The sequence below is a fragment of the Budorcas taxicolor genome, chromosome 10 (genome assembly GCF_023091745.1).
Source record: "Budorcas taxicolor isolate Tak-1 chromosome 10, Takin1.1, whole genome shotgun sequence".
NCBI classification, from domain to species: domain Eukaryota; kingdom Metazoa; phylum Chordata; class Mammalia; order Artiodactyla; family Bovidae; genus Budorcas; species Budorcas taxicolor.
In genome coordinates, this window is record NC_068919.1 from 5,470,063 (window position 1) to 5,479,698 (window position 9,636).

General features: G+C 54.9%; 1 protein-coding gene across 1 annotated transcript; it reads right to left on the reverse strand.

The window, feature by feature from the left end:
- Nucleotides 1-6,946: 6,946 nt before the first annotated feature.
- On the reverse strand, nucleotides 6,947-8,252 carry CPLX2 (complexin 2). Its single transcript, XM_052647040.1, has 3 exons — nucleotides 8,222-8,252; nucleotides 7,903-8,078; nucleotides 6,947-7,144 (listed from the first exon to the last, which is right to left on the reverse strand). Exons 1-3 carry the CDS (start codon nucleotides 8,250-8,252, stop codon nucleotides 6,947-6,949), a joined length of 405 nt encoding a protein of 134 aa, XP_052503000.1.
- Nucleotides 8,253-9,636: the final 1,384 nt, after the last annotated feature.

Below are 9,636 nucleotides of genomic sequence, written 5' to 3' on the forward strand. Positions count from 1 at the left end.
GCATTTAGCTAAAATGCGTCCCAGTCCAGATTGCTTGATGTCCTGTGCTTTGATCCCTGTGGTGAGCTAAATGGTCAAGACATCATTCCATTGGAGGGCTAGCCCAGCAATCACATGGTTTGTACTTCTCCTGCCCTCCAGACTCCCTACTGGACTCTTCCTCAGGTGCCTCAAACCCAGAAACCCAGATCAAACTCATTATCTTCCTATTAACACTTAAGATGGAGACACAAGCATTGGACTACACCCTCCTTCTCCATACCCCTCACAGCCAATCCTCATGTCCTACCAGTCTTCCCTCCTATATGGCCTTCTGGTCTACCCACTTCTCCCCACTCACTTGCCACTGCCTGACGTCAGGTATTGCCATGTCTGATCTTGATATTGCCCCAGTTCCTCCCTAGGCTCCTAGTTCATCCTCTTCACAACCCTAATGGTCTTCCTCAATCTGATCAGGTCACACTCTTCTAAGGACCCTTCAAGGGCTCCCCACCACCTGCAGGAAGAGCCCAAGCTCCGCTGTGTGATATCCCACCCTGGTTGGTGTCCCCAGACTCTCAGCTTTTCACCAAGAACTCAAGTTCCTGTAGACATCCCTCACCTCTTCCTACCCTCCTCCACCACCCATGTCAGGCAATGCCAGCTCATTTGCCTGTGGTGCCCTCCTCTACCAGCTTGACTCTTCCTCGTTTAAGACTCATTTCAGATGCCGCCTCTTTCTGGGACCCTTCCTCAAGTGCTTGGAGTTTGCCTGTATCATTGCAAATATTTAGGTGGGTGATAGGTCTGTTTATCTGCCCGTTTCTTCCACTAATGAGTAGATTTCTGGATGGAAGGGCTGTTAGTTGATGTTCTTGGTACCTAGAACTACCTAGTGCTGCCTGGCAGGTGGTGGGAGCCCAGTAAGTACTGTTTAACTGACTCTTTAGGACAAAACATTCAAGGCCCAGAGTCAGAGAATGCTGGCATTTCCCACCAGGGCGCTTTGGGGTGCATCTGAGGTAAAAGAGAGGAGAGGGAGGCAGAGAATAAACATCTGAATGCCTGGAGCTGTTAGTTTACTGAGGAGGGACCTGGGCCTTGGAGGGACACTGGCTGGCATACTGGTGGAGCACACAGGTGGACTCCCAGGGAAGCAAGAGGCCCTCACGGACCATTTTTCTCCAACTCCCATGCTAGAAAAGGGCCTCGGAACCTGGACCCCAGCTCTGAGAATGGCCTCAGTCTTGGAGAAGCCCCAAGAGAGCATAGCATTGGCCCCTGCCCTGCTCTGAGACACTTCCCCCACCACCCAGGGCGGAAGAAGTTTGTGGCTTGGCTCCACTGAAGCTCTGCTTAACTCCTGCTCCTCTGTGGGGAAGGGGCTGCCTCGGCCTCTGTGGGAGCAGACTCTAAGATGACCCGAGTGACCCCTGTCCCAGTGTCTGTATCCTTGTGTAGTCCTTTCCCTGCAACTGTGGTTGGGTCCTGTGACTCCTAACCAATCAGTTCAATTCAGTTCAGTCACTCGGTCATGTCCGACTCTTTGCGACCCCATGGTCTGTAGTACGCCAGGCTCCCTGTCCATCACCAACTCCCAGAGCTTACTCAGACTCATGTCCATCGAGTTGGTGATGCCGTCCAGCCATCTCACCCTCCGTCGTCCCCTTCTCCTCCTGCCCTCAATCCCTCCCAGCATCAGGGTCTTTTCCAGCATCATGCAGGAGGGGACAATGGCACTGGGTCTTGAGAAGCTAAGGAGGGGGAGGGCACCGTTCATTTTAGGCAGAGGGGACAGAATAGGCAAACAGGAAGCAGCATGAGATGTGTGGGAACTAGTGGGGGGCGGGGTGGTGGTTGGAGCACAGTTAGGTGGGGTCAGACCTAGCCGGCGGGGGTCTTATCACACACGGCCATTTTGACAATGGTGATGCTGCCCTGTAAACCACTGAAGGATGTTGGGCAGCAGAGTGACATGGCTAAGTCTGAGTTTTAGATGAGTCTTTTAGGTGGGATGGGGTGGTGGGGAAAGGGTGGATAGAAGGGAAGAGAGACAGTTTAGGAGACCAGGGTGTGGGGAATGAATGTCTATCCAAGCAGAGAGAAGAGGCTTAGCTTAAGGAAGGGTTATGCGGGGGAGGGGTAGCCAAAGGTGATCTAGCCCTGACCCTCAACAAGGCCTGGCATGTGTCTGTGTCCAGGAGCAATGCTGAATGGCACCCTTTCTCTGGGTCCCCGGCCTCCTGCACACAGCCTAGCAGAGGTAGAAACTCCATCAATGTTGGTGAGACAACTAGAGACAGACTTAGCTGGACTATAAAAAAAGCTGAGCGCCGAATAATTGATGCTTTTGAACTGTGGTGTTGGAGAAAGCTCTTGAGAGTCCCTTGGACTGCAAGGAAATCCAACCAGTCCATCCTAAAGGAGAGCAGTCCTGGGTGTTCATTGGAAGGACTGATGCTGAAGCTGAAACTCCAATACTTTAGCCACCTGATGCGAAGAGCTGACTCATTTGAAAAGATCCTGATGCTGGGAAAGATTGAGGGCAGGAGAAGGGGATGACAGAGGATGAGATGGCTGGATGGCATCACTGACTCAACGGACATGGGTTTGGGTGGGCTTTGGGAGTTGGTGATGGACAGGGAGGCCTGGCGTGCTGCAGTTCATGGGGTTGCAAAGAGTTGGACATGACTAAGCGACTAAACTGAACTGAACTGATGTGACTTGACTCTGTGTCAGGATGCCACACCCAAGGAACTTGTGGGAAAGGGTGGCAAGAGATGGGGTGTGGGGCTTACAGTCAGGCTGAGCCACCAGCTCCTGGGGTTGCCAGCTGGCTTTGAAGGGCAGGATGTGAATGGCCCTGAATCTCTGGAGCCAGCCCTCACTCTGGCCTCAGCTGGTTTCTGGGGGTCACTCATTGCCAGAATGTCCTGGCCAGAAGTGAAGGTAAAAGGGAAGGTTTTCTGGGGCCTCTCCAGCTCTGTGGGTTGGCCCCTCATCTCAGCTGGTGTCGCACGTCGCCAGGCAGTGCCGATGGACAGAAGAGGACGGACAGACCGAGAGCTACTGTACAAGGTCTTTTCTTTGTGTCATGTTGGTTTGGTACATCTTAGCATCTGCGTCATACAAAGGGGGAGCAACAGCCATGGCTTTTGGTCAGGTTCAGGGGGCGTGAAGGGGTGCCCCTCCCCTCCCCCCAGGCACTGACACATTTAAAGGAAGCAGAGCAACAAGGACACAGCACAGAGGTGGGGAAGGGGTTCCCCCACATGGGTAGGATGGCCATCCTCACCCGGGCCTCCCTGGGACCCCCCAGCCCCGCCCCGAGGGCCAGCAGGAGCGCCTCTTACTCTCTGCAGTGAAGATGGGGGACACAAGTGGGAGGAGAGCAGAGGTGGTGTGGGGGGGGGGGGGCCTGTCCTCAGTGCCAGTCCAACCCCAGCCCCCTTGCTGGTCCCCACGTCAATGGTGTGAGGGACCCAGTCAGATGGAGCAGCGGCGTGGTGGTGGTGGGCAACCCTGCCAGCTGGGCTCAGGGGCTCCTGGGGCTGCTGCTTTGCCCCCCTTTTACTCTAGCCAGGTGCCTGTGGGGAGGCTGTTTTGCTCACCAGCTGTCTCATCTGAAAGGGACCTGAGCTGGAGTTATTCTGTCCCCTTGTCTCTCTCTGGCTCTTGCCCTCTTTCACATCCGAAAGAGTCTCTTGACCTTGCATTTGGAGGAGACTGCTTCGTAGTTAAGGACACCTTCCGGCCCTGGAACGCAGGATGTACCTGTGCCCAGCACAGGGGGCCTAGAGAAGCCCCTTCTCTGCTCTTCAGTGGTCAGTTCCCAGACATACAGCAAGAAGGAGGCCTTCCCTTGGCCTCTTGTTCTGTTTTCACTCATGGGTGCTGATTGCTCCTTTCTTTCTCCTAGCTAGGGGATGCCTCCCTTGTATGCTGTGCGTGCGCGTGTGGATTGTGGGGTTACTCCCTCCCTGCCCCGCCTCCTGAGTGTGTGGCATGCACACTGCCCCATTTGGGTGTGACGTATGCTCTGCGTCCTCCCATCAGCGGCCTCACGTCCCTCTCACCCCATGTACTTCATGGGACCATCCATTCCCGACTAGAGTGCCCCACAAACATTCTGTGCCCCAGCAAGTGTGCCCATGACATCCTCTCTGGTCACATATTAGCCTCTCTCCACAGTGAGGTCTGTGTCAAGAACGATGGTCATCGTGTTTCTCTGGATCCAGGAGTCATCCCCTGGAAGTGTATGCCCCAGCAGAAATTCTTCCCCTGTCTCCTCCTCCAGAAAGACGGCTAGTCCTGCAGCTCAGAAGCAGGCTGGAGGAGTCCAGGATGTGCGCCAGCCTGAAGCCAGATAGCCTGGAAGGCACTCTCTGGGAAAAGCCCTGAGCCCACTCTGGGGGTGCAGAGGGGCTGTGAAGACTTGAGAGACACCCTCTGAGGGTCTGGCGCTCCTCGGGCCTGCCTGGGATGTCCTGCATGTGTGGTTAGGTTCCCCTGTGCGTCTGAAGCCCCCTGCGCCTTAATCTCCACTGCCCATCTCACATTCTCTGTGCCTTGGTACCACCTCTGAGGTCTGTGGGCCCTTGTCAAGAGGGAGACCTCTCTAAACACTTGGGGCCCATCCCTGTGTCTAGGTGGAACCTACATACAGGGTTGGGGAGGTCTAGGGCCCCAAGATTGGACCCCGTCTGTTTCTGCCTCAGGCCCCTAGGGCCCCTGAGAATGACCATCCTGCCCAGGATAACAGACACAAATAGACAAGCAGACAACAGGGGTGCAAGGTGGCTCCCCATCACAGACACAGGCACAGACACAGGCCCCCTGGGGGGCAGGACACGGGGGCACAGCGGAGGTGGTAGGGACAGGGGAGAAGGGCATGTCCAGGGAACTGGAGCTGCTGAGGCCCTGCTCCCCAGAGAAGGGACAGACCAGGGGACTTTTCAGGTTCCCTAAACATATGGATTGTTTTGTCTTGTCTTTAAAGTATTGCAGTCTAACTGATATGGCTTTAACTATTGGAAACAGACAGAGAAGACACATGTCTGTCCCTGAAATAAAAGCATAAATTCACTAAAATGGAAAACCTGCAGAATGCAAACTGGGGCCAATGGGGCAGGGGCTTCGGGGCAGGCAAGTCGCCCCCTCCCTGGCCCCTGCTTTTGGGGTAGGCCCTAGTGGGGGCCAGCATGGCTTCTTGGGGCACTGCCTGGGTCTGTCTCAGTGGACTTCTAGGACTTCAGGCAGGAACCCCCCAAGGGCAGGAGGACTCCAGGCCAAGGACAAGGTCTCCTGTTGGATGTGGGCACCCGTGACTAGTGGTTTTGGGTCCAAGAGCAGTCATCTTACCTATATTCCTTTTCCCCAAGCACACATCCAGCACACAACTGCTTTTTCAGAGCCCACACACATGCATACAATAGTCTCAGCATATCTGACAGCTCTCTCAAACACGTACTTTTACAACATCTAACACGTTCTTATCACTCCTGATGTATACACTATTTTTGAAAACAATTGCAGATACAAGCTAACTCATGCAAGCTGTAACACACATACGAGATGGTTAGTTCGCACATTTGACAATCTCAACTCATACATACCACCTCAAACAAGCATACGTATACAAGGCTGCCTAACACACATGGGTCTCTGACACAGAGATGATGACTAACACACACACACAAAATCTCAAGACACTAATCATAGGGCTGGCTATATGTATGACCTCTGGACACACAGTTGCTGATACAGTCTCCACCATGCACATTCATGCATGGCTGGGCACACACCTTCCTCTCTCATGTGCTCCATGACTCCCTCGGTCTCACACAACTGACTGAGAAGGAGGCCTTGAAAATTTGGGGTGGGGGGAACAAATGTCCGTCTCACATCCTAGAGGAGAGATTGTTCTTGGCCAGTGAGATGAATGAACAGACACCTTCTGTCAAGTGGGAACTGGCTTTTCCCCAAAAGCTTGGGGCTTTGGCCAGGAAGGTCAACAGTGGTCTTCCTGGGGACTGTGGAGCCCTGGAAGCCCGTGAACAAGACAATGTGAGGAAGAGGGGTGGGTAAGAATGGGGGCAGCGAGGCTGCGCCAGTGGGGGAGTCCCACGGCATGGGCCATCACTGCCCAATGGCTCCAAGTGTTTTCTGGGGGTCTGGGCAGCCCCTTGGCTGGGGGGGCCCAGCCTGGCAGTGGGGCTCCAGACCTAAGTGGAGTGGAGGGAGGGACAAGGGGCTGCCCTACCCTGGGGTCCCTCCATAGATGAGTCAAAGTCCACAGAGGATCCGTGTGGAGGGACTGGCTTGGCAGGGGCTGTGCCTCTTCGGGTGGGGGTGGTGGAGGGGTGCTCCTGGACCGGGTGTCATTAGAGGGAGGCAAGAAGGAGAGCCCCAGCCCCGGGCCTGGCCACAACAGAGCAGGCCAGCCTCAGGCTAGGCCCTGATAGGCCAGACTTACCCTGACTCCCTTTCTCAGAGCCAGGCCACTCAACCCCTGCCCTGACCTGGAGGCCCACGGGGATTTAGAGGCCAAAGGTCAGCATGCTGGGCAGGGCTGGAATGTGTCATTACTTTGGCTGGCTGGGGACAGTGGTCCTCCTGGCAGTGGGGCGCGTGAAGGAATGTATGTGCATCACCACACCGGCACAAACCTCAGGCTTCTGGAGGGGGCCTCCAGTGCCTCCCGCCTTGGGTTCAACACTTCCTGTTGGAGAGAAGCTGTCGTCTTCTTTTCAAGCAGCTTGCGAGTGAGGTGATGGAGGCGGGATACCCTGGGTGAAGGGGGCCATGAAGGAGTGCTGAGGGGGAGGAGCCCCTGGCCGGGGAAGTGGGGCAGAGGCCAACTGAGGTTTTCCCCTTCAGAACTGAGACTTAACAGAATAAAAAGAAAAGAAAGAACCAAAAAAAAAAAAAGTAACACGTGGATGGGGCCGGGGGTTGAGGGGGCCGGTTACTTCTTGAACATGTCCTGCAGCGGCCCGGGCAGGTATTTGAGCACCGTGTCCAGGATGCTCTCCTCCTCCTCCTCCTCCTCGTCCCCGCAGCCTGCCGGGATGGCCTTCTTGGGCCGGGTCAGGCTCCCCTCGCAGGGCTGCTCCAGGGCCGCCTTCTCCTCGGCCTCCTTCTCCTCCTTCTTCTTCAGCCCATACTGGGGAGGGGAAGGGTGGAGAGGAGCGTGAACGGGGCAAGGGGAGAGCTGAGTCTCACAGTCATGCACGTGCAGCTGGGGCAGCCCATGGGAACTTGCTAAGCCTCGGGCCTCTCATCTGTAAAATGGGCATAAGGGCATCTTCCTTGTGGGATTGGGCCTGTCTTCTGTGGGTTTTTAACAAGAGAGAGACGATGCGTGGGGTTTCTTTTAAAATAAATACCTGGCCCCATAATTTCTCTGCTTTTGTTTGATATCTTTCAAGATTTGAAAACTGAAGGGTCTCCCACATGCTTGGGGCCTAATTTTGGTGACAAAACTTGTCTTGAGCTGATGGAAGGCTATTTAGAGCCTTGGTTTTTCTGCAGGGCAAGCAGACAAATATTGAACTGTTTGGCACAGGGTGGCAGCTGCAAACCCACCAGAAGTGATGCATGACAGTGCTCGGGGCACTATAGTCCTTCCCCCAAACATCTAAATTCTGGATTCCAAACTTGTATGGTCTCCAGATTTCGGGCACAAGGTCATGGACCTATAGCAGCAAACATTCGGGAGCAGGTACTGTGTGCACTATGTTAGTTAATCTCCAAAACGGTCCTTGAGGGAGGGTGTTCTGTGACATGCATTTTTCTGATGAAAAGAGTGAGGCTCAGAGGGAACTAGGCCTAAGGCGAGCGCTGGGATTCAGGGAAAGCTGAGGTTGTGGGGGACCTCTTCTACCCCCTACACTCTAGGATGGGCAGGAGGGTGGCGCTGACCTTGTCCCGTATCTGCTGCCGGACCTTCTCACGCTCAGCCTCCATGCGGGCGTGCTTGGCCTTGCGCTCCTCCTCTTGCTGCCGAAGGGCCTCCTGCCGCTCCTCTTCCTTCTTCTGTGCATCAGGGTCCTTCTCCTCCTCTCCGCCCAGCATCTTCCCCATGTCCTTGGTGGCCCCTGTCGGGGAGGATTGGGGGAGGAAGAGGCGGCGTCATGGTAGCAAGGCTGGCATAGGGAGCCCCGGGGCACTGAGGCCTCTGGGTTGGGAGTGGGGAGCGGGTGGGGGGCGGGGAGAAGGGGGTGTAGGGCTGGGGCCTCACCTCCAAGGGCCTGCTTCATGACGAAGTCCATGCCTACAACGCGCGTTAGTGTGCCCTAGCCAGCGGCTGAATTTGCATGCAGGGCTCCAGGCAGGCCTGGCTTGGGGGCGATGCGGCTACCTGCAAAAAGAGTTGGAGGTCAGATGGGTGAGGCCTATGCATAGGCAGGCTGGTGGAGTCAGACAGAGGAACGCCTCACTCTAGTTCAGCATCAGGCACCATCAGTCAGACGCTAAGACCCAGTGCTTGGTACTTCAGGGAAAGGGGATGGAAAGGAACTCTTTCCTGAGCACTTGCTTCATGCAAGGCGTGAGTGCGTGAACATGCTCAGTCCCTCAGTCCTGTCTGGCTACTCTTTGCAACCCCATGGACTGCAGCCCACCAGGCTTCTCTGTCCGTGGGATTTCCCAAGCAAGCATCCTGGAGTGGGGATCTTTCTGACTCAGGGATCTTCTTCCTCCAGGGGATCTTTCTGACCCAGGCATCCAACCCATGGTTCCTATGTCTCCTGAATTGCAGGTGGATTTTTTTTTTTTAACCACTGAGCTATTGTGAAGCCCTGTGCCAGGCACATGCTGCTGCTGCTGCTAAGTCGCTTCAGTCATGTCCGACTCTGTGTGACCCCATAGACGACAGCCCACCAGGCTCCCCCGTCCCTGGGATTCTCCGGGCAAGAACACTGGAGTGGGTTGCCATTTCCTTCTCCAATGCATGAAAGTGAAAAGTGAAAGTGAAGTCACTCAGTCGTGTCCGACCCTCAGCGACCCCATGGACTGCAGCCTTCCAGGCTCCTCCAACCATGGGATTTTCCAGGCAAGAGTACTGGAGTGGGGTGCCATCGCCTTCTCTGTGCCAGGCATGTAGATGCTGTCAAATGACTTCTGATCCATATTTTAAAGCCCTCATCTTTTCTGTATTGTTTTAATTTGATTGAGTCCAGGAAAGCTGTAGAAAGTGCAGAATCTGGATGCAGGTGGAGCTGGGTTCTAACTGCTACCCTGTTGGAGAAGACTCTTGAGAGTCCCTTGGACTGCAAGGAGATCCAACCAGTCCATTCTGAAGATCAGCCCTGGGATTTCTTTGGAAGGAATGATGCTAAAGCTGAAACTCCAGTACTTTGGCCACCTCATGCGAAGAGTTGACTCATTGGAAAAGACTCTGATGCTGGGAGGGATTGGGGGCAGGAGGAGAAGGGGATGACAGAGGATGAGATGGCTGGATGGGATCACTGACTCGATGGACATGAGTCTGAGTGAACTCTGGGAGTTGGTGATGGACAGGGAGGCCTGGCGTGCTGCGATTCATGGGGTCGCAAAGAGTTGGACACGACTGAGCAACTGAACTGAACTCCTTATTTACTGTGTGAATTCCACGCAAGTAATCCAATCTGTTTGAGCCCCTGTTCCCTCCTCTGT

Excerpts from the sequence above, each read along its gene's own strand:
- CPLX2 (XM_052647040.1), bottom strand. The coding sequence starts at position 8,252 with ATGGACTTCGTCATGAAGCAGGCCCTTGGAG. Across the intron at positions 8,079-8,221 it reads CATGAAGCAGGCCCTTGGAG|GGGCCACCAAGGACATGGGG; the intron begins GTGAGGCCCCAG and ends CCTCCCCGACAG. Across the intron at positions 7,145-7,902 it reads GGCAGCAGATACGGGACAAG|TATGGGCTGAAGAAGAAGGA; the intron begins GTCAGCGCCACC and ends TCCCCTCCCCAG.